Source organism: Heterodontus francisci, chromosome 14, assembly GCF_036365525.1.
Source record: "Heterodontus francisci isolate sHetFra1 chromosome 14, sHetFra1.hap1, whole genome shotgun sequence".
NCBI lineage: Eukaryota > Metazoa > Chordata > Chondrichthyes > Heterodontiformes > Heterodontidae > Heterodontus > Heterodontus francisci.
The window spans coordinates 105275920-105298705 of record NC_090384.1 but is presented as its reverse complement, the minus strand read 5'-3'; the positions used below and the strand labels follow the sequence as shown (position 1 = coordinate 105298705).

Here is a 22786-nt window from a genome sequence, read left to right as displayed (position 1 = left end):
TCAAAAGGCTGTTGAAAGAAAGAACTTTCACTTATATCACACCTTTCATGATCTTGGGACATTGCACAGCTCTGTACAGCCAGTGAAGTACAATTTGAAGTGTAGTTACTGTTGTAATGCAGTTAACAAATCCATCTGGTATAATAAATAAAAACAAGAAATGCTGGAAATACTCAGCAGGTCTGGCAGCATCTGTGGAGAGAGAAGCAGAGTTAACGTTTCAGATCAGTGACCCTTCTTTGCTTTTGAATTTTGCTTTTACATCCGGTATAATAATGTTTACAGCCCATGGAAAGAATGTTGACATTGTGACCTGTTGGACTGTTAATCAACCAATGAAACCTTCCACTACTTCACGCTGTTCACCAAAGGAAGAGAGTGAAAATAGAAAACTGCAACCATGCAATTGATTCTTCATGCCTAATGCATGCCCTCTTCTTAGGGCAGCTGGAGATGGGCACGAAATTGATGCTGATATTGTCACATCATAACAAGTTGAATAAAAGCTGACTATGGACAGTGTCGAGGTACCTAGTCTCTGCTTTGCTAAATCTCACTCATAGCAATTGTTTATAAAAGTCTAACATTAAATAAGAACAAATTAAACCAAATTAAGAACAAACTTACTTTGTTCTCTGACTTGATTAGTATAGCTGTTAGCAGTCTCTACCCTAACTAGACACTCGTGAAGAAAGTCTTGCATTTCTATAGCATTTCACACCGTCTCAGGACATCCCAAAGCGTGTTGCAGTTTTTAAAAATTCATTCATGGGATGTGGGCGTCGATGGCCAGGCCAGCGTTTGTTGCCCATCCCTAATTGCCCTTGAGAAGGTGGTGGTGAGCTGCCTTCTTGAACCGCTGCAGTCTACGTGAGGTAGGTACACCCACAGTGCTGTTAGAAAGGGAGTTCCAGGATTTTGACCCAGTGACAGTGAAGGAACGGTGATATAGTTCCAAGTCATGATGGTGTGTGACTTGGAGGGAAACTTGCAGGTGGTGGTGTTCCCATGCATCCGCTGCCCTTATTCTTCTAGATGATAGAGGTCGCGGGTTTGGAAGGTACTGTTTAAAGAGCCTTGGTGCGTTGCTGCAGTGCATCTTGCAGATGGTACACACTGCTGCCACTGTGCGTCAGTGGTGGAGGGAGTGAATGTTTGTGGATGGGGTGCCAATCAAGTGGGCTGCTTTGTCCTATTTGGTGTTGAGCTTCTTGAGTGTTGTTGGAGCTGCACCCATCCAGGCAAGTGGAGTGTATTCCATCACACTCCTGACTTGTGCCTTGAAGGTGGTGGACAGGCTTTGGGGAGTCAGGAGGTGAGTTACTCGCTGCAGGATTCCTAGCCTCCGACCTGCTCTTGTAGCCATGGTATTTATATGACTACTCCAGTTCAGTTTCTGGTCAATGGTAACCCCTAGGATGTTGATAGTGGGGGATTCAGCGATGGTAATGCCATTGAATGTCAAGGGGAAATTGTTAGATGTAGGAAATGTGGCAGCCAGTTTTGAGCACTGCAAGCTCCCACAAACAGCAATAAATTAAATGACCAGGCCATTTGCTTTTAGGGATGTTGGTTGATGGATAAACAATGGCCTGAACACCAGGGAGAACTCCCCTTCTCTTCTGTGAAATGGTAGCCGTGAGATCTTTTCGTGTCCAGCGGAGTGGGCAGACAGAGCCTCGGTTTAGTATTGTGTCAGACTGTTCATCAGAGTGTCAGCCCAGATTTAGTGCTCAAGTCTCCTGGAATGGGTCTTGCGCCCGGGATCTTCTGATGCAGCAGCAGGTCTTCCACTTTCCCAGTTAAGCTCCTTCAATCCTGGCCTTGTATTTGGCATTGCTTATCTTACTCCTAAATTGGTGTTGCTCTATCTCTACCCTTGTGTATCATCAATATCTTGATATTAGGGCACTGGAGCTTTCTGGTTCACTGCACTAGGTGGCACTTTACTCCATACATTGAAATATCTTGACAATTTGCAGTAGTCTGTATTTACCAAATTGTGTATTTACCTCCTTGAGTTCTATATTCCTGGGCTTTGTGTAAAGAGTGTTGCCATTCTCTGGCCTTAAAACAAGTAAAGTAGGTCATTGTGTGTGTGTATATATATATGTGTTATATGTATAGCCGTCCATGTCTCCGTTATAAAGACGTCTGCAAACGCGACATGAAATCGTGTGACATTGATCACAAGTCGTGGGAGTCAGTTGCCAGCATTCGCCAGAGCTGGCGGGCAGCCATAAAGACAGGGCTAAATTGTGGCGAGTCGAAGAGACTTAGTAGTTGGCAGGAAAAAAGACAGAGGCGCAAGGGGAGAGCCAACTGTGCAACAGCCCCAACAAACAAATTTCTCTGCAGCACCTGTGGAAGAGCCTGTCACTCCAGAATTGGCCTTTATAGCCACTCCAGGCGCTGCTTCACAAACCACTGACCACCTCCAGGCGCGTATCCATTGTCTCTCGAGATAAGGAGGCCCAAAGAAGAAGATATGTATAGCCTGTACTGGATGAGCAGAAATGTCCTCCAATATGTCCTTAAATATTGGGAAGACTGAAGCCATTGTTTTTGGTTCCCATTCCAAACTCCATTCCCTAGTTACTGACTCCATCCCTTTCCCTGACATCTGAGATTAAGCCAGTCAACCTCGGTGTCGCTTCTGACCTCATTCATGCCATCACAAAAGTACCTATTTCCACCTCTGTAACATCGCCCGTCTCAGCTCATTTGCTGCTGAAACCCTCGTTCAGGCCTTCGTTACCTCTAGACTTGACTATTCCAAAGCACTGCCGGCTGGTCTTCCACATTCTACCCTCCGTAAACTTGAGGTCATCCTGTGTCTTAACTCACACCAAGTCCTGTTCCCCTATCACCCCTGTACTCACTAACCTATATTAGCTCCCCAAGTCAAGCAATTTTTATTTGATTTTAAATTCCTCATCCTTGTTTTCAAACCCCTCCATGGCCTCGCCTCTCCCCTCCCTACGTCTGTAATCTCCTCCAGCCCCACAACCCTCCGAGATCTCTGCACTCCTCTAATTCTGGCCTGCTTTGCATCCCTGATTTTAATCGCTCTACCATTGGTGGCCGCACTTACAGCTGCCTGGAGCCTAACTCTGGAATATCCTCCCTACACCTCTCCACCTCGCTTTCCTCCTTTAAGACACTTCTTAAAACCTACCTCTTTGACCAAGCTTTTGGTCATCTGACCTAAATCTCCTTTTTTAGCTCAGTGTCATACTTTGTTTTATAATGCTCCTGTATAGCGCCTTAGGACATTTTGTTATGTTGAAGGTGCTATATAAATATAAGTTGTTGTTTTAGCGGAATCCCAATTGAGATTGTTGGAAGGTTTTATTCCCTGCGTCTCAGATTGTGTTCTGTGGGGCTTTATGTTTTGAAGCTTTGAAACATAAAAGGTTGCGAGTTGGCTGCTCCCACAATGCTGTGATCTCTTTTTAAGTGTTACTTCACCCAAAGTAATCTTCCATCATTCTTGGATGAGACCCAGTGAATTGCACGGATCTGCAAAGGAGTGGACACTGTAGTGTTTTGAAACTCTAATTGCATTATGTACTCTAGAGGCTGCTGTAGAATACACATGCTCGCAAAGAGAAAGTGAAACTAAGACAAAATAAAAACAGAAGCCTTTATGTTCAGCTGCTGCAGTCTTTGTCTCTCTGTATTTGCCTCCAACAGAAGGGTACCATGTATGCGTACCAATATAAAAAAGCTGCAGGTACACCCACTGTGATGTTAGGAAGGGAGTCGCAGGATTTTGACCCAGCGACAGTGAAGGAACGGCGATATAATTCCAAGTTGGGTTGGTGTGTGACTTGGAGGGGAACTTGCAGGTGGTGATGTTTCCATGCATCTGCCACCCTTGTCCTTCTAGGTGGTAGAGGTCGTGGGTTTGGAAAGTGCTGTCGAAGGAGCCTTGTGAGTTGCTGCAGTGCATCTTGTAGATGGCACACACTGCCGCCACTGTGTCCTGGTAGTGGAGGGGGTGAATGTTTGTGGATGGGGTGCTGATCAAGCGGACTGCTTTGTCCTGGATGGTGTTGAGCATTTTGAGTGCTGTTGGAGGCAAATGGAGTGTATTCCATCACCCTCCTGACTTGTGTCTTGTAGATGGTGGACAGGCTTTGGAGAGTCAGGAGGTGAGTTACTCGCTGCAGAATTCCCAGCCTCTGACCTGCTGTTGTAGCCATGGTATTTAGGTGGCAGTGCAACACAGAAATTTGCATATATGGCATCTAAAGTGTGACAGACACATCGCAAAAACTTTTTTTTTACTATGTACCAACAGATATTTGTGAAGTGCTTCAATAGCAATGAAAAAATCGAGCGATTTTAATGGTATAAAAGAAGCCTTGGTGTGCAAAGAATTAATGTTTGCCAGCAAGACAATTCCGAGGAAAAGTCAAATTGACGGTCCCAACTCGAACAGGAAAGTGGGATGAAGTATTTTAGTCCAAATTAAAACTGTAAATCAGGTCAGGAAGATTTGATGCCCTCAGTACTGAAATAAAATGATTTGAAGAAGTGTTTTGGAGGGGTGAAGGGAGGGAGAAATCGATCAAATCTTTGCCATTCGATTTTGGAAGAATGGGGAACTCCCTCCCCCATCCGTTTCAGGTCACATGTCTGTCTCTCTGATAGCTACTTGAATCGCCCAAGATCCAGATTGTGCTAAGTCTTTTTCATCTGCTCCCTGCAGGTACAAACGGTAATCAGATCTCAATACCCACTTGAGCTGTTGGATTAGCAGGTGAATGCATGTTTCGTGGGCATTGAGTGCTTAGAAACCAGAAGCCTAGTAACCTTGGCAACATAATTGAATTTATTTGAAAAGAGGGCGGGGGATGTTTTGGCGAGGCAGCTGAATATCAGCATGATTTTGTTTCCGTTCAAACATTTAACACTCTCTCCTCCATTCTAAGTCCAAAACTCAATAAGTGCTATTAACCACCTCTCATACAACAACAACTTATATTTATGTAGCCCCTTTAATGTAGTAAAACGTTCAAAGGCACTTCAAAGTGCTGATTATCAAACAAAATTTGACACCGAGCCACATTAGGAGATATTAGGACTGGTGATTAAAAAACTTGACCAAGGAGGTAGGTTATGAAGAAAGAGAGGTGACGAGGATTAGAGAGAGAATTCCAGTCTTTACAATCTAGGCAGCTGTTGGCATGGCTGCCAATGGTGGAGCGATTAAAATTGGGGATGTTCAGGAGGCCTGGATTTTTATTTTAAATAAATCCTGATTTTATCTGCATTTTTGGGGAATTTAAAAACCCTTGGAGTGGTTCTTGGGAATATAGGAACATGGGGAGGCCATTCAGCCCCTCAAGCCTGTTCCAACATTCAATTCAATTCAATTAGACAGGGTTAGATGAAATAGGGTGAGAGGTGTCTCGTGGAGCACAAACACTGGCATCGACCTATGGGCCGAATGGCCTGTGCAGGATCCTGTTTACCTGTAATCTCCGAGTTTATTCAGAATCCGTCTTGTGGAAAGTTTTTCGAATTCTTGTGCAGGGCAAGGTGGGAACTCTCACCTCAGAACGAAGTTTCTTTCCGTGACTGACAACTGTGGCTGTGTTTAACTTTCCGATTCTCTTATTTTTGTAATAATGTTTTCAAAATTCTTTGTGATTGGGAAGTGAAATTCTTGCCCAATTGTAACGTTACAAAAGCGTCAACCAGTTATGTAAGTCAGTCTTTGAAGGTGCCAGGAGAAATTGCTAAGTTTGTTTTAAAAAATATAAGCACATGGGATCCTTGGCTTCATAAACAAAATGTTTGACACAAGTTATGGAAAATCTTTGTGAATCAGTGGTTCAATCTTTGCTGGAATATTGTGTCTAATTCTGGACAGTGCACTTTTGGAAGGATTTCACAGCCTTGGAGAGGGTGCGGAGGAGATTTACGAGAATGGTACCAGGGATGAGAGATTTCAGTTATGTGCAGAGACTGGAGAAGCTGGGATTGATCTCCTTAGAGCAGAGAAGGTTAAGGGGGAAATATAAGCGTTCCAAATTATAAGGGGTTTTGATCGGGTAAATCAGGAGAAACTGTTTCCAGTGGCAGGACGGTCAGTAACCAGAGGATACAGATTTAAGGTAATTGACAAAAAATCCAGAGGGGAGATGGGAATTCTTTTTATGCAGTGAGTTGTTGTGATCTGGAATGTGTTGCCTGATAGGGCGGTGGAAGCAGATTCAATCGTAACTTTCAAAAGGGAATTGGATAAATACTTGAAGGAAATAATTTACAGGGCTGTGGGGGAAGAGCAGGGGAGTGGGACTAATTGGATAGCTCTTTCAAAGAGCCAGCACAGGCACGATGGGCCAAATAGCCTCCTTCTGTGCTGTATGATTCTATGAAGTCCAGATGCACATTTCAACTTGGATTTCAGCTTAAACTGTTAAAGGAAATTGCAGCCAAAGCACAGTGGTCAGTGTGTATGTGTTTTTTTTACTGTGTCTGATTTGCCAGATCTTGCGAGAGAGGGGGACAGAAGCTTTTTATTGTAAAATGAGGATTGAAATTGGATATGAATGACTTCAGTTGAGAGTTTGCTCAGTAACAAACTCGAAATGATAACATCTTGAATTTTTCTCTATAAATTTCAGCCTGTTTGCCCAAGATGTCCAATAAAATAAGATCTACATCTTCAGCCCCAGCTCCTCGATGTTTACTAAATATAGTTTATTGGATTGGATAGCTGAGGACAGGCAGATTGGATGACGACTTTCCTTCTGCAACTTGTCCACAAACTAAATTGTGTAATGACTGATGTCAGCTCAGTAATCCCGTTAAAAATGATGGGATTGAAATCTCTCCCTGTTTTGTACCGGTGCGATGGATCTGTAATGTTATTGATGACCAGATCAACATTACCTGCCGCTGGCTATCACAGAATGATTGATCTTTTGGGATATGTGTGATGCAATAGATGTGGTTTCCCCAGATCTAACCATGAACCACCTCTTCCCAGACTCCGAGGCTGATCTCCCAATGAGCCTGTGATCAGGCCCCACCTAAAGGCCGGCTTGGGTCTGCAATTGAAACCCAACCCAAGCCCAACAGAACCACATCCGACCCGGCCCGGCCTGAGTCCTTTCGTTTTTTTCCCGTGCCCGACCCGACCACCGGAATGAAGTTGATGATATTAAAGAGGTTTAGCTGTACCTTGGATGGAATTGCTCACTGCAGACTAGTGCAGAGTCCGGACACACATCTCCCACCTTGATATCCTGGCTGTTCAAATCTGGAAGCTCTTCCCTCCCTGACCAAAAGGCAGCACTGTGTCTGACCCGGCCCAGCCCAACCCGAGCCTGAATGCAGGACCTGGTAAAGAGACCCTACCCGACCTGAACCCGACACATGCCGCGGGTGTTGCCATGCTCCAGCCCCATCTACTCTCCATTTCTCACTCTTTGCTTCTGTGGAAACAGTGACTCACTTTCACCTCTCAGTCAGAAGACTCTGCACTCCAGAGCCTTAAGGAAGCAATCTAGGCTGACACTCCAGCGCCAGTACTGAGGGAGTGCTGCACTGTTGGAGGGTCAGTACCGAGGGAGTGCTGCACCGTCGGAGGGACAGTGCTGATGGAGCGCTGCACCGTCGGAGGGTCAGTACTGAGGGAGTGCTGCACTGTTTGTGGGTCAGTACTGAGGGAGTGCTGCACTGTTGGAGGGTCAGTACCGAGGGAGTGCTGCACCATCGGAGGGACAGTACTGAGGGAGCGCTGCACCGTCGGAGGGTCAGTACTGTGGGAGCGCTGCACCGTCGGAGGGTCAGTACTGAGGGAGCGCTGCACTGTCGGAGGGACAGTACTGAGGGAGCGCTGCACTGTCGGAGGGACAGTACTGAGGGAGCGCTGCACCGTCGGAGGGTGAGTACTGAGGGAGCGCTGCACCGTCGGAGGGACAGTACTGAGGGAGCGCTGCACCGTCGGAGGGTCAGTACTGTGGGAGCGCTGCACTGTCGGAGGGTCAGTACTGAGGGAGCGCTGCACTGTCGGAGGGACAGTACTGAGGGAGCGCTGCACCGTCGGAGGGACAGTCCTGAGGGAGCGCTGCACTGTCGGAGGGCAGTCTTTCAGATGAGATGTTAGTCAGAGACTGCCTCTCATGTACAAAAAAGATCCCATGGCACTATTTCGGAGAAGAGCAGGGGAGCTGTCCCCGTTGTCTTGGCCAATATTTATCCCTCAATGAACATCAGTAAACAATGTGTTCTTTTGTCATTCTAACATTGCTGTTTGTGGGAGCTTGCTCTCTAAGTTGGCTGCCATATTTCCTACATTAGAACAGTGATTACACTTCAAAAGGACTTATTGACTGTCGGGTGCTTTGGAACCTTCTGAGGTGGTGAAATCCTCTGGAGAAATGCACGTCTCTCTCTTTTTCTAATCTGTGTTCCCCATTTCCCTCTTGTTCATCCAACAAAGGTCAGGAGCAGATCACGAAGGTAATCATGGCTGTGGAGCCTCAGGTTTTTGTAATGATTGGCGAGCAGTTTGACCTCTGCCCACGTACGGGAGCAGAAATCAGCAGAGCAATGACTTGGCCAAATTGCCGCACCCCACAAAGCCAGAGTGCTACCTGAACCCCCAGCTGCTCTGAACCTGAGCCAAGTTCAGCTTCAGACCCTCCTGTAAATGCTGCCAGTGAGATGCTGCTGCTGCTGCCGAACGCTGAGCTGGGTCAGGGGGAGAATATCCCAGAACAGGGTGGGGATTTTGGGGGAGCCTCAAGCAGGCCACAGATTTTTCTTCTGTGTGGGGAGCACGTGGAACATTCCTGCTTCTCCTGGGCCCACACACTCAGCTCTAAAATTCTTGGGCTTTTCCCTGAATGGCCGCCATCAGTCATCAGTCTCCAGCCAGCAAGGCCCCAAGCTCTGGAATTCCCTCCCTAAACCTCTCGGCCTCACTCTCTTCCTTTTAAGGCGTTTCATAAAATCATCTCTTTCGCCAAGCTTTTGGTCACATGTCCTAATATCTCCTTATGTGGCTCCGTGTCAGATTTTGTTTGATAATGCTGCTGTGGAGCGTCTTGGGATGTTTTTCTATGTTGAAGGACTAGACGGAGTACAGTTGTACAAGCTGCACCCGTTTGCTCATGAATGTGGAATTCTCGGTCCGACACATCCATTTGCATTTTTAAAAAAAAGAATTAACTTGCATTTATTTAGCGCCTTTTGCAACCGCGGGCCACCCCAAAGTACTTGGCAGCCAATGAAGTACTCTTGAAGTGCAGTCACTGTTTTAATTGAGGAAACGCAGAAGCCAATTTGTGCACAGCAAGATCCCGCAAACTGCAATGCGATAATGATCAGATAATCTGTTTTAGTGAGGTTGGTTGAGAGATAAATATTGGACAGGATTTTTCTGCTCATTAAAATAATGCTGTGGGATCTTTTGCGCCCATGTGAAAGGGCTGATAGGGCCTTAGCCTTTTTTTTGTTCGTTCTTGGGATGTGGGTGTCACTGGCTAGGCCAGCATTTATTGTCCATCCCTATTTGCCCTTGAGAAGGTGGTGGTGATTTGCCTTCTTGAACCGTTGCAGTCCGTCTGGTGCAGGTACACCCACAGTGCTGTTAGGAAGGGAGTTCCAGGATTTTCACCCAGCGACAGTGAAGGAACGGCGATATAGTTCCAAGTCAGGATGGTGTGTGACTTGGAGGGGAACTTGCAGGTGGTGGTGTTCCCATGCATCTGCTGCCCTTGTCCTTCTAGTTGGTAGAGGTTGCAGGTTTGGAAGGTGTTGTCGAAGGAGTCTTGGTGCATTGCTGCAGTGCATCTTGTAGATGGTACACACTGCTGCCTCTGTGCGTCGGTGGTGGAGGGAGTGAATGTTTGTGGATGGGGTGCCAATCAACTGTATGTTTTGTCCCGGATGATGTCGTGCTTTTGAGTGTTGTTGGAGCTGCACCCATCCAGGCAAGTGGAGAGTATTCCATCACACTCCTGACTTGTGCCTTGTAGATGGTGGACAGGCTTTGGGGAGTCAGGAGGTGAATTACTCACTGCAGGATTCCTAGCCTCTGGCCTGCTCTTGTAGCCACGGTACTTATATGGCTGGTCCAGTTATATTTCTGGTGGGGGATTCAGTGATGGTAATGCCATTGAATGTCAAGAGGAGATGGTTAGATTCTCTCTTGTTGGAGTTGGTCATTGCCTGGCACTTGCATGGCACGAATGTATCATGGCATGGAGATGGAGTTCAGTCTTTTTAAACTTATACATTCTTAATTTTTATATAATCTTCACCCTGTCTCGGCTCATTTGCTGCTGAAACTCTCATTCATGCCTTTGTTACCCCTAGACTTGACTGTTCCAACACACTCCTGGCTGATCTTCCACATTCGACTCTCTGTAAACTTGAGGTCATCCAAAACTCTGCTGCCTGTGTCTTAACTCATACCAAGTCCCGTCCCCCTTTCACCCCTGTGCTCGCTGACCTATATTGGCTCCCGGTCAAGCAACATCTTGAGTTTAAAATTCTCATCCTTGTTTCAAATTCGTCCATGGCCTCGCCCTTCCCTATCTCTGTAATCTCCTCCAGCCCCACAACCCTCTGAGATCTCGGTGCTCATCTAATTCTGGCCTTTTGTGCATCCCTGATTTTAATTGCTCCTCCATTGAAGGCCATGCCTTCAGTTACCTCGGCCCCAAGCTCTGGAATTTCCTCCCTACACCTCTCTGCCTTCCACCTCGCATCCTCCTTTAACACACTCCTTAAGACCTACCTCATTCACCAAGTTTTGGGTTATATGATCTAATATCCCCTTTTGTGGCTCAGTGGTATACTTTGTTTTTTTTTTAAATTAGTTTGTGGGATGCGGGCGTTGCTGGCCAGGCCAGCATTTATTGCCCGTTCCTAATTTGCCCTTGAGAAGGTGGTGGTGAGCTGCCTTCTTGAACTGCTGCAGTCCATATGGTGTAGGTACCCCCACAGCTGTTAGGAAGGGAGTTCCAGGATTTTGACCCAGCAACAGTGAAGGAACGGCGATATAGTTCCAAGTCAGGATGGTGTGTGACTTGGAGGGGAACTTGCAGGTGGTGGTGTTCCCATGCAACTGCTGCCCTTGTCCTTCTAGGTGGTAGAGGTTGTGGATTTGGAAGGTGCTGTCAAAGGAGCCTTGGTGTGTTGCTGCAGTGCATCTTGTAGATGGTACACACTGCTGCCACTGTGCGTCGGTGGTGAAGGGAGTGAATGTTTGTTTGTGGATGGGGTGCCAATCAAGCAGCTGCTTTTGTCCTGGATGATGTCGAGTGTTGTTCGAGCTGCACCCATCCAGGCAAGTGGAGAGTATTCGATCACACTCCTGACTTGTGCCTTGTCGATGGTGGACAGGCTTTGGGCTCTTGTGAAGCGCCTTGAGACATTTTATTACATTAAAGGCATTATATAAATATATTATCGTTTGTCCACATTTATAATGTGAACTGCCTATGTAAACTTGTCACACTGTCATTGCATTCTCCGACCAGTGGTGGTGCAACAGCATTTTTCGGAGGAGAGTGCAAATACAGCATGACAAAGGAAATTTTGCAGATGCTAGATTTAATAGTTTTGTTCTAACAACAACAATAACTTGCATTTATATAGCACCTTTAACATAGTAAAACGTCCCAAGGTTCTTCATAGGGGTGTAAATCAGCCAAAATTTGATACTGAGCCACATCAGGAGATATTGGGTCAGGTGACCAAAAGCTTGGTCAAAGAGGTAGGTTTTAAGGAGTGTATTAAAGGCGGAGGGAGAGAGGTGGAGAGGTTTAGGGAGGGAATTCCAGAGCTTCGGGCCCAGGCAGCTAAAGGCACAGCCGCCAATGGTAGGACCAAATGCTCAGAATAGTTTTCGGGAATTTTATGCAAACTCCTCGAACAACTGGAGATCTGAATTGCCCAGTGCTGATATCACTGGACAATGCAGGGATTTGAACAAAGCACCTTGTATTATTTCAGGGCAGAGTTGAGTTTTAAGCCTAAGATCATTGGTTACAATTTGTTCAAAGTGGCAAAATCAGTGGTCAGCTTAATGGGCCACCTTCAGCCTCTGCCTCTCAGTTGTAAGTCAACCCCATACTCTAAGGCAGCACCTTCCAAACATTCAAACTCTCCCACCTAGAGGGACAAGGGCAACAGGTGCATGGGAACACCAGCACCTCCAAGTATCCCTCCAAGTCTCACACCATTCTGACTTGGAGACATATTGGTCACTGGCTCAAAATCCTGGAAATCCCTACCTGACAGCACTGTGGGAGCACCTTCAGCACACTGACTGCAGCATTCCCAGAAGAAGGCAACTCACCAGCACTTTCACAAAGGAGGAACCAGGGATGGGAAATAAATGTCAGCCTTCCTAGATGAGAATGAATAAAAAAAAAGGGGCTTTCTGCAGTGTCTCGACAGATGTTGCTGGCATGACTGCCATTCAGGTTATTAGTTTTAATTTGGATTTATTCCAGTGAGGTGATGTGCAGTCTGCTTTGTGAACCGAGAAATTAACTTGTTGCTATCTGGCTGAGACTGTTGTCTTGCCCTACTCTCTGGTCACTATGGTTAACAGTTAAATGTTGGTCATTTGGGTTTGTCTTCTCAAAGGTTTGAAGGCACCTGACGGAATGTTCCGGTCGAGGTGATTTTTTGACAGGCAGCTGGTGAAATGGGTGTTTATCCGTTAGCTGCGGTACGAAGAATTCTGAGGGAGGAAATGGCTAACTTTACAGTCAGCGAATTTGATTTGCAATAGTTAGTTACCGGGTCAGAGAGAGTAAAGTCTCTGGTCAAATCTGATCTCATTAAACACACAGGAAGTCTGCTCTTCAGTGTAACTTTAGCAGCGAAAAGGACCAGGATTTGCAGCATTAACAGTTTCCGATTACTCAAATAAAAAAAATTAATTTTTAAAATACTGCGTTTAATAGTGAGCTTGCAAGCAAAGCTCCCGAAGACAGATTGAGGCAAGGGCAGTGACTCATCGTGAAGGTTATTAATATTTCAGACTCTTCCCAATTTGCCGGGATAATGAAGGTGAATTGGCTTGGGGGCAATGGGCTGTGGAGCACTTTGTTGTAAAGGTAAGATGTTATTTGCCCTCGAGTATTTTGAAGCGTTGAATAGTTCATTTAATCATAATTCCCATGTACTGCAGCAATTTTTGTTTGTATGTGTCTATGTTGTGGGTCTAATCTCTCAATAGAAATTGCAGCAGCTTCAATCCTTGGGAAAATGTGGGTTTTTATTTTTTAAACAAAACAAAATAAAATTGAAAGCTTTGTCCTAGTAAAAGCAGCCTTGTTGCACGCTGAAGTCTTTCATCCCTTTTGTAATCTTGACAAATTGTCAAGGCAGTCCAGGGTAACATTGCTAAATATAATTGAATTTTCTGTGTGAAGTTGTAACAGAAAGTTTAATGTGACTGTTCTGAAGAGGAAGAAGAGAAACAAAAAAAAAAAATAATCAAACCCGGTTCTTTTGTCAATGGTTAATTTGTCTTTGTAAATTACATTGTACAGTGTAGAGCTACACTTTGTACTGAATTAAACAACAAGGGGACAAAGACTGCAGTGTTTGCCATTATAGAATTCAGTATTGAACAGGCTTTGATGCTATTAAGGATATTGGCAAAAAACCAGGGTGAATGAAAATGAAGGGGTCAGAAGAAATATGCTCTCCTGATTCATGCATTCATGTCGTGCCGTCAATAACAGCACATAATTGTAGCTTTGTGACCAGATTCTACTTACACCAGTTTTCATTTTCATGTGTCTTGCAATATGAGTGGCAAAATCTTTTAATTTCACCTTCAATCTTAGTTAGCATTTCCGCGGGGAGTGGGAGGCGGAAGAGAGAGCGAGAGTGGGGTCAAGGGGTGTGGATTTTCTGGGACTACAATCCTTGGTGATTTGACAGGTGACCTCCCAGCATGGTACTGAACCCAATAGGTCAGGAAGATCCCAGCTACGAATTCTAGGCTGTGGCAGGCTGACTGATCACAGGTGGAGGCGTAAGCGTGTGGGTGACGGGGACAGAGCCTGTGGGATTCGAATTTTAATCACTATCCAGTGCATTCATGTAGAGATTGGGTGAACACGTTTGCATTGCTGCCTGCAGTTGAACAGCTGGTCAACACTCCACGTGCTGATCTGGCATGTGGAATGGGTTGGGTCAGGTACCTGAAAGTGTTTGGTACCTGTGGATCTGTAAACCAGTGCCTTCAAGGGGCAGAGGCTTGGGTATAGTTGGGTAGAGGGTTAAATAAGAAATGGCTTTGGTAAATTTGAAATCATATCATTTTGCTAGGAAGTCATTTTTAAAGTAAAAGCAAAATACTGCGGATGCTGGAAATCTGAAATAAAAACAAGAAATGCTGGAACCACTCAGCAGGTCTGGCAGCATCTGTGAAAAGAGAAGCAGGGTTAACGTTTCGGAACCCAAAGAAGGGTCACTGACCCGAAATGTTAACTCTGCTTCTCTTTTCACAGATGCTGCCAGACCTGCTGAGTGGTTCCAGCATTTCTTGTTTTTAAGTCATTTTTAAAGCTCTGGTTAGGTCCCAACTGGAGTATTGCATCCAGTTCTGGTCACCACATTTTAGGAAGGATGTGAGGGTCCTTGAGAGGGTGCGGAGGAGATTTACCAGATTGATTCCAGGGATGGAGGATTTTAGTTACCAAGGTTAGGTTGGAAAAGCTGACGTTGTTCTCCTTGGAGCAAAGGAGATTGAGGGGAGATTTAATAGAGGTGTCCAAGATCATGACAGACTTAGATAAGTTAGACAAAGAAAAACTGTTCCCATTAACTGATTGTATAAGGACTAGGGGACACAGATTGAAGGTTTTTGGCAAGAGATGCAGGGGGAATGTGAGGAAGAACTTTTTATGCAGTAGATAGTAATGACCTGGAAATCACTGCCCATGAGGGTGGTGGAAGCGGAGACGATCAATGACTTCAAAAGGAAATTGGACGGCCACTTGAAGGAAATAAACTTACAGGGCTACGGGGATCGAGTGGGGGAGTGGAACTGATTGAATAGCTCCGTGAAGAGCTGGCATGGACTCGTGGGCTGAATGGCCTCCTCCTGTGCCATTAAATGACCCCAATGACTCTACAAAAGGATTGAATTAACCACGAGCATAAATTGAGCAATTATGATAAGGGCACCGGATGCTTTGATTTGGCTCAAGTTCTGTAATGGGGAATGGTAGCAAAGTGGTTATGTCACTGGACTCATAGTCCAGAGACTGGCACTGATGATCTGGAGTCATGTGTTCCAATCCCCCATGGCAGTTGGGGAATTTAAATACAATTAGTTATAAATAAATCTGGAGTAAAAAGCTAGTCTCAGTAACGGTGACCATGAAACTACCGGATTGTTGTAAAAACCCATCTGGTTCACTGATGTCCTTTTAGGGAAGGAAATCTGCTGTCCTTAACTGGTCTGGCCTACATTTGACTCCAGACCCACAGCAATGTGGTTGACTCTTAACTGCCCTCTGAAATAGCCGAACAAGCCACTCAGTTGTCAAGGGCAATTAGGGACGGGCAATAAGTGCTGACCTTGCCAGTGATGCCCACATCCTGTGAATGAATATAACAAAATTTGAAGAAAAAGTAATTTGAATTGAGAGGAGTTGACTTTTTCTAAAGTGGGATTTAAGCTTCCATTCTTTGCATGTCCCCCACCCGCAAAGGGGACTGTTGGCTGTGAGGTAGGGTAGAAAATCTGACTGCGTGTTCACATATTGTGTAGACTTGTCTTCTAATGGATTAACCAGAGTATAGAAGTATAAGTGATTGTGTTACTGGACCAGATTTGCAGAGAACATGTGTTTAAATCCTACCCTAGCAGTTTGAAAATTTGATTAATCTGAAAATAAAAAGCAGGTCTCAGTAAAAGTGACAGTGAAACTGTCGGATTGTCATTAAAAACCCGGGTTCACAGATGTCTCTGTAGGGCAGAAAAGGTGCTGTCCTTACCCCAACTGGGCAGAGATGTGGCTCCAGTCCTACACCCTAATGCAGTTAACTCTTAATTGTCCTTTGAAGTGGTCTAGCTTGGCCTTAATTGTATCAAAACAGCGACAAAGATAGAAGGATCGCCAGCACCTTTTCAGGGCAGCTAGTGGGGTGGGCAGTAAATGCCAGCATTGCCAGAGACACACACATCCTGATAGATTTTTAAGAATGGGAGGGGCAATAATGACACCACTTTTTTTTTCACAGTTTACATAGACTGAACCAGCCAAGTGAAGGGATATGGGGAAAGCGAGAAAAACCAATGTACACCTTGTCTTACCCCCTCCCCTGCCCCACCCCACCGCAAGCTTTAAGCCATCTGTGCTGAAACATTTACCATATCACAACACGATGGACCAAATGGCGGCCTCCTGTGCTTTATGTATCTATGATTCATCTTCTGATCTGGAAGCCACAAAAGGAACATTCATGTCACAATCTCTGTCAGGCTTTGTCTAGCCTGTGAATCCTTCGACAACACTATGCCCAACTTTCTGCCACCCGGATTTCTCCAGGGCCTGCATGGAGCAGTGACCAGGGAAGCGGGAGCAACACGACAAGAAGATGATAATGATAATGATTTTCGAGGCAGTGACTAGATGTGTAGATGAGGGTAAAGCAGTTGATATAGTCTACATGGACTTCAGTAAGGCTTTTGATAAGGTCCCTCATGGGAGATTGGTTAAGAAGGTAAGAGCCCATGGGATCCAGGGCAATTTGGCAAATTAGATCCAAAATTGGCTTAGTGGCAGGAGGCAGAGGGTGATGATCGAGGGTTGTTTTTGCGAGTGGAAGCCTGTGACCAGTGGTGAACTGCAGGGATCGGTGTTGGGACCCTTGATGTTTGTAGATTACATTAATGATTTAGACGTGAATATAGAAGGTATGCTAAGTAAGTTTGCAGACGACACGAAAATTGGTGGTGTCGTAAATAGTGAGGAGGAAAGCCTTAGATTACGGGATGATATAGATGGGCGGAGCAGTGGCAATTGGAATTTAATCCAGTGAAGTGTGAGGTGAGGCATTTTGGGAGGACTAACCAGGCAAGGGAATATACAATGGATGGTAGGACCCTAGGAAGTACAGAGGGTCAGAGGGACCTTGGTGTGCTTGTCCATAGATCACTGAAGGCAGCAGCACAGGTAGATAAGGTGGTTAGGAAGGCATATGGGATACTTGCCTTTATCAGCCGAGGCATAGAGGCAAGAGCAGGGAGGTTATGATGGAGCTGTATAAAACACTTGTTAGGCCACAGCTGGACCACTGTGTACAGTTCTGGGGTCACCACACTATAGGAAGGATGTGATTGCACTGGAGAGGGTGCAGAGGAGATTCACCAGGATGTTGCCTGGGCTGGAGCATTTCAGCTATGAAGAGAGACTGAAAAGGCTAGGGTTGTGAGGGGCATTGATACATTAGATAGGAAGAAACTTTTTTCCTTAGCGAGGGGTCAATAACCAGGGGGCATAGATTTAAGGTAAGGGGCAGGAGGTTTAATGGGGATTTGAGGAAAAAAAATTTCACTCAGAGGGTGGTTGGAATCTGGAACGCACTGCCTGAAGGGGTGGTGGAGGCAGGAACCCTCACAACATTTCAGAAGTATTTAGATGAGCACTTGAAACGCCACAGCATACAAGTGCTGGAAAATGGGATTAGAATAGTTAGGTGTTTGATGGCTGGCATGGACACGATGGGCCGAAGAGCCTGTTTCTGCGCTGTATAACTCTATGACTTCCGACCCTTTTCCTTTCAGCCATAAAACCAACCTACTTAATTGATGCATCTGTACTTGAACCAGGTTGAGTTATCGTGGAGTGATTGGCAGTCATGTTGATGTTAATGGGGAAATAGTTTGAAAATGCATATTGTTTGCTGAATTTGTACTAATGCAGTGATTTCAGTGTTGAAAAGTGCATGCAGCTCTGTGTTAGTGGCAAGATATTTGATTTACAAATGTTTGGCTTGGAGTCAGCAGCTAATGGTATGATTGTAATGTTGCTTTTATTAAAGAGCTTCCTGTGCAGTCTAATAGAATATTAGACTAGTGATGGCAAACAGCCCTTCTCCAATGTTTGTGTTTACAAGTAACACTGCAGAGCAAGTGACAAAATAGATCAGGTTAAATTTGGGAAATGCTACCATCCAAAATAAGCTACTGCCTGCTGGAGGATTCTCGTGCAAAGCGAGCAAAATAACCCCCGAGGTTTGGGACAAACCAGTCTGGCAACCCTTCATTTTTAAATTCTCATCCTCCAAAGCCTCATCCCTCCCTATCTCTGTAATCTACTCCAGCCTCACAACCCTCTGAGATCTCTGCACTTCTCCGATTCCAGCCTCTTGAGCATCCCCAATTTAATTGCTCCACCATTGGTGGCCGTGCCTTCAGCTGCCTGGGCCCCAAGCTCTGGAATTCCCTCCCTAAACCTCTCCACCTCTCTCTCCACTTTTAAACCACTTCTTAAAAACAACCTCTTTGACTGAGCTTTTGGTCACCTGACCTAATATCTCCTTATGTGGCTCGGTGTCAAATTTTGCTTGATGATCACTCCTATGAAGTGCCTCGGAGTGTTTTACTACATTAAAGGCACTATATAAATGCAGGTTGGGCAGAGGAAGAGAAGAGGCTCGAGAAGATTACAGAGATAGGGAGGGGGCAAAGCCATGGAGAGATTTGAAAATAAGGATGAGAATTTTAAAATTGAGGCATTATCATACCTTAAAATGGAGGGAAGGTCATTGATAAGGATGGTTGGGCCTAGGATGCTGGCCTGAGGAACTCCTGCAGCAATGTCCTGGGGCCTAGATGACTGGTCTCAACAGTCACAACCCTCTTCCCTTGTGCTAAGTATGACTCCAACCAGTAGAGAGTTTTCTCCCTGAATCCCATTGACTTCAATTCTGCTGGAGTTCCTTGATGTCACATTCGGGTCAAATGCTGCATTGATGTCAAGGGCAGTAACTCCTGCCTCAACTATGGAATGCAGCTCTTTTGTCCATGTTTGGACCAAGGTTGTAATGACTTCTGGAACCGAGTGGTCCTGGTAGAAACCAAATTGAGTATCGGTGAACAGGTTGTTGCTGAGCAAGTGCTGCTTGATAGCACTGTCGATGACACCTTCCATCACTTTGCTGTTGATCGGGAGTAGACTGATGGGGTGCAGATGACACAAAGGCAGATACGATGGTAAGTTGTCAAGAGGACATAGAGTCTACAAAGGGATATAGATAGTTGCGTGCAGGTAAGGCTAGGGTGGGTGCTGGACAGTTCTTCATTACCCAGAGGATAGTGGACCTATGGAACAAGTTTCCAATTTGTGTGGAGATTGCTGAATCTCTGATCACAACAGGTAAAGTGTCCATTCACCTAAGCATGGTCAATGCTATCAAACAGACTAGTTTCAATCACCTAGAGCCGTCGAAGAGGAATTTTCCAGATTTTTCTTTCCCCGGTTAGTTGGGTTCGCAGACTCTGCTTCCTGGAGGTCCTCTAGAGAGTGAGTCTGGGTAATTAATAATAGTTAACAAGGAAATAGCAGAAGCATTCAACAGATATTTTGTGTCTGTCTTCATTGTCAAAGACAAAAAAAATCCCAAAGATACTTGAAAAACAAGAAGTAAAAGAGAGGGAAGAACTAAAACAATCACAATCACAAGGGAAAAGGTACTGGGAAAATTATTAGAGGTAAAGTCTGACAAGTCCCCAGGACCTGATGGTCTGCATCCTTGGGTCTCATAAGAGGTGGCTGCAGAGATAGTAGGTGCATTAGTTAGAACCATAGAAAAGTTATAGTGCAGAAAGAGGACACGGCCATTTTTGGATTGGCAGGATGTGACTGGTGTAGGGCCACAGGGATCAGTGCTGCAGCCCCAGCTATTTACAATCCGTATCAATGACTTGGATGAAGGGACAGAATGTATGGTAGCTAAATTTGCAGATGACACAAAGACAGATAGGATGGTAAGTTGTCAAGAGGACATAGAGTCTACAAAGGGATATAGATAGGTTAAGTGAATAGGCAAAATTTTGGCAGATGGAGCTCGATGTGGGAAAATGTGAACTTGTTCATTTTGATAGGAAGAATAGAAAAGCTGTATATTATTTAAATGAAGAGAGATTGCAGAACTCTGCAATACAGAGGAATCTGGGTGTCCTGGTACATGAATCACAAAAAAGTTAGCATGGAGGTACAGTAAGTGATTAGGAAGGCAAATGGAATGTTGCCTTTTATTGCAAGGGGAATAGAATATAAAAGGGAAGTTTTGCTGCAGTTGTACAGGGCATTGGTGAGACCACATCTGGAGTACTGTGTACAGTTTTGGTCTCCTTACTTAAGAAAGGATATAATTGCATTAGAAGCAGTTCAGAAAAGGTTCACTCGACTGGTTCCTGGAATGAAGGGGTTATCTTATGAGGAAGGGTTGAATAGGAGTTTAGAAGAATGAGAGGTGATCTTATTGAAACATATAAGATCCTGAGGGGACTTGATAGAGTGGATGCAGGAGGGATGTTTCCACGTATGGTTGAGACTAGAACTAGGGGAAACAGTTTAAAAATAAGGGGTCCCCCAATTAAGGTGGAAATGAGAAATTATTTTCTTCTGAGGGTTGTCGGTCTGTGAAATCCACTTCCTCAGAGAGCAGTTGAGGCGGGATCATTGAATATATTCAAGGCTGAGTTAGATAGATTCTTGATAGACAAGGGAGTCAAGTGTTCGTGGAGTTGAGACCATATTCGGATCAGCTATAATCTTATCAAAAGGCGGAGCAGGCTCGAGGGGCTGAATGGCCTACTCCTCCTAAAGCATATGTTTGTATGTTATTTGTGGGATCTTGCTGTGCACAAATTGGCTGCTGTGTTTCCTACATTACAACCGTGACTATGCTTCAAACGTACTTAATTGGCTGTGAAGTGCTTTGGGACATCACAAGGTTGTGAAAAGTGCTATAGAAATTCAAGTTCTTTCCAGTGTGCCTGTGATTTTTCTCTCAGCAGTGTCCTGAAGGTTAATTTTGAATTCCTGGAAGCTCCAGGTTAATTTGTAGGGTTGGCAACCCTAGTAATTGACCTTGGATTTTTGACCCTTTTTTTTAAGCCTCTCCCAGGAGATCCCATTGCCTCTGCGGATAGGGTAGTGTCTAATCATCAACACTTCAAACACTACGACCGAGTCGCCATGTTCAATGAAGCAGCTGGGCTTTTCCAGCAGTCGTTTTCAGATGTTGTCTCCTCTTAAAGGAAAAGATACAAAATAATCTGGCTACATAACCCTGTGCTTGTCTCTCTCTCTCTTACAGTATCAGAACTGCAAGAAGAAGGGAAAAATGCCATCAACTTGCCACTCAGTCCCATACCCATCGAGTTGGATCGTGAGGACACGATGCTGGGTAAGAGACGGGATGCTTTTTAAAATGTACTATATTCAATAAATCACAGTGTTCTGAGTACTGCTTTAGTTACTGTATAATTATTCAATTTCTAGAGGAAAATGAGGTTCGCACGATGCTTGATCCAAACTCAAGAACAGACCCCAAACTACAGGAACTGATGAAGGTAAGAACAATATAAAAACTGGCATATTTATCATTGCCTTTCACAACCTCAGAACATCCCAAAGCACAATACATCCAGTGACGTGGATGAAGTGCAGTCCCTGTTGTAGCACGGGGAAAGGTGGCAGTCAGTTTGCACACAGCAAGATCCCACAAATAATAACAGGTAGCCTGTTTCTTAATGATGTTGGCTGAGGGATAAATATTAACCAGGACATCAGGGAGAACTCCCCTGCTTTTCTTCAAAATGATGCCATGAGATATTTTGTGTCAACCTGAGAAGGAAGACAGGACCTCGGTTTAACGTCTCATCCGAAAGATGGCACCTCCGACAGTGCAGAGCCCCCTCTGTACTACACTGAAGTATCAGCCTGGGTTATGACTTGAACCCACAACTTTATGACTCGAGGTGAATGTGCTACCCACTAAGTCAAGGCTGGTACCTTTGGGCAATGGTATTGAAATTGGCCATTCCTTTGTGAACATGTTCATCTGAAAGGGGCTAATGCCTCCACCGCCTACGATGAGAACAATAAGAAGAACTTGCATTTAGATAGCACCTTTAACCTGGCAAAATATAAAATTTGACAGCAAGCCACATTGGGAGATGTTAGGGCAGATTGCTAAAGGCTTGGTCAAAGAGATGGGTTTTAAGGAACATCTTCAAGGTAGAGAGAGAGGGGGTGAGGGAGGGTACTACAGAGCTCAGCACCCAGACAGCTGAAGGCACAGCCGCCAGTGGTGGAGGCATTTTAAATATTTGCTAATATCTCCAGCCATGGTTTTGAGGTTCCAATATTTACAAATGTAATTTGATCAGATCTGTAACCATTTGTTTTCATGAGTGAATCTACCATGTAGCAATGAAGATATTTGAAAAGTAGAAGCTTTGTCGAGCATTAGGAATTGAGGTTGCAGTCTTCTCTTTTTGTGAGGGTTCTTGAGTGTGGGTTGTGCAGGACTTCACAAGCCACTTGTTGACTTAGGTTTTCCAGCTGAGGGCCATCTCGAACAGAGATGCGTGTCCGAGTTGTAACATCTATGGAGGATGAGTTTGACTTTTATACTGTTCTACTTTTGAAGATAGTACAGCTTCATGCATAGAATGATACAGCATTGATTGAGAGAGCTGAATGGCCTCCTATCACCTATCCAATCAAGCCCATTCTCCTGCTCTTTCCCCATAGCCCTG

General features: G+C 45.0%; 1 protein-coding gene across 2 annotated transcripts in view; it reads left to right on the top strand.

Annotated features, from left to right (window-relative positions):
* The window catches only part of parvaa (parvin, alpha a), a 116334-nt gene that overhangs the window by 32315 nt on the left and 61233 nt on the right, over window positions 1-22786 (top strand). The window contains exons 1-3 of one of the 2 annotated variants that reach the window (XM_068046679.1): window positions 12816-13103; window positions 21340-21429; window positions 21525-21595. In XM_068046679.1, coding sequence (XP_067902780.1) covers window positions 13076-13103; window positions 21340-21429; window positions 21525-21595 — 189 coding nt within the window. In that variant the 5' untranslated portion in view covers window positions 12816-13075. Of the gene's footprint in view, window positions 1-12815; window positions 13104-21339; window positions 21430-21524; window positions 21596-22786 lie in introns of those variants that run through there. The other variant, XM_068046678.1, reaches the window with a different exon arrangement.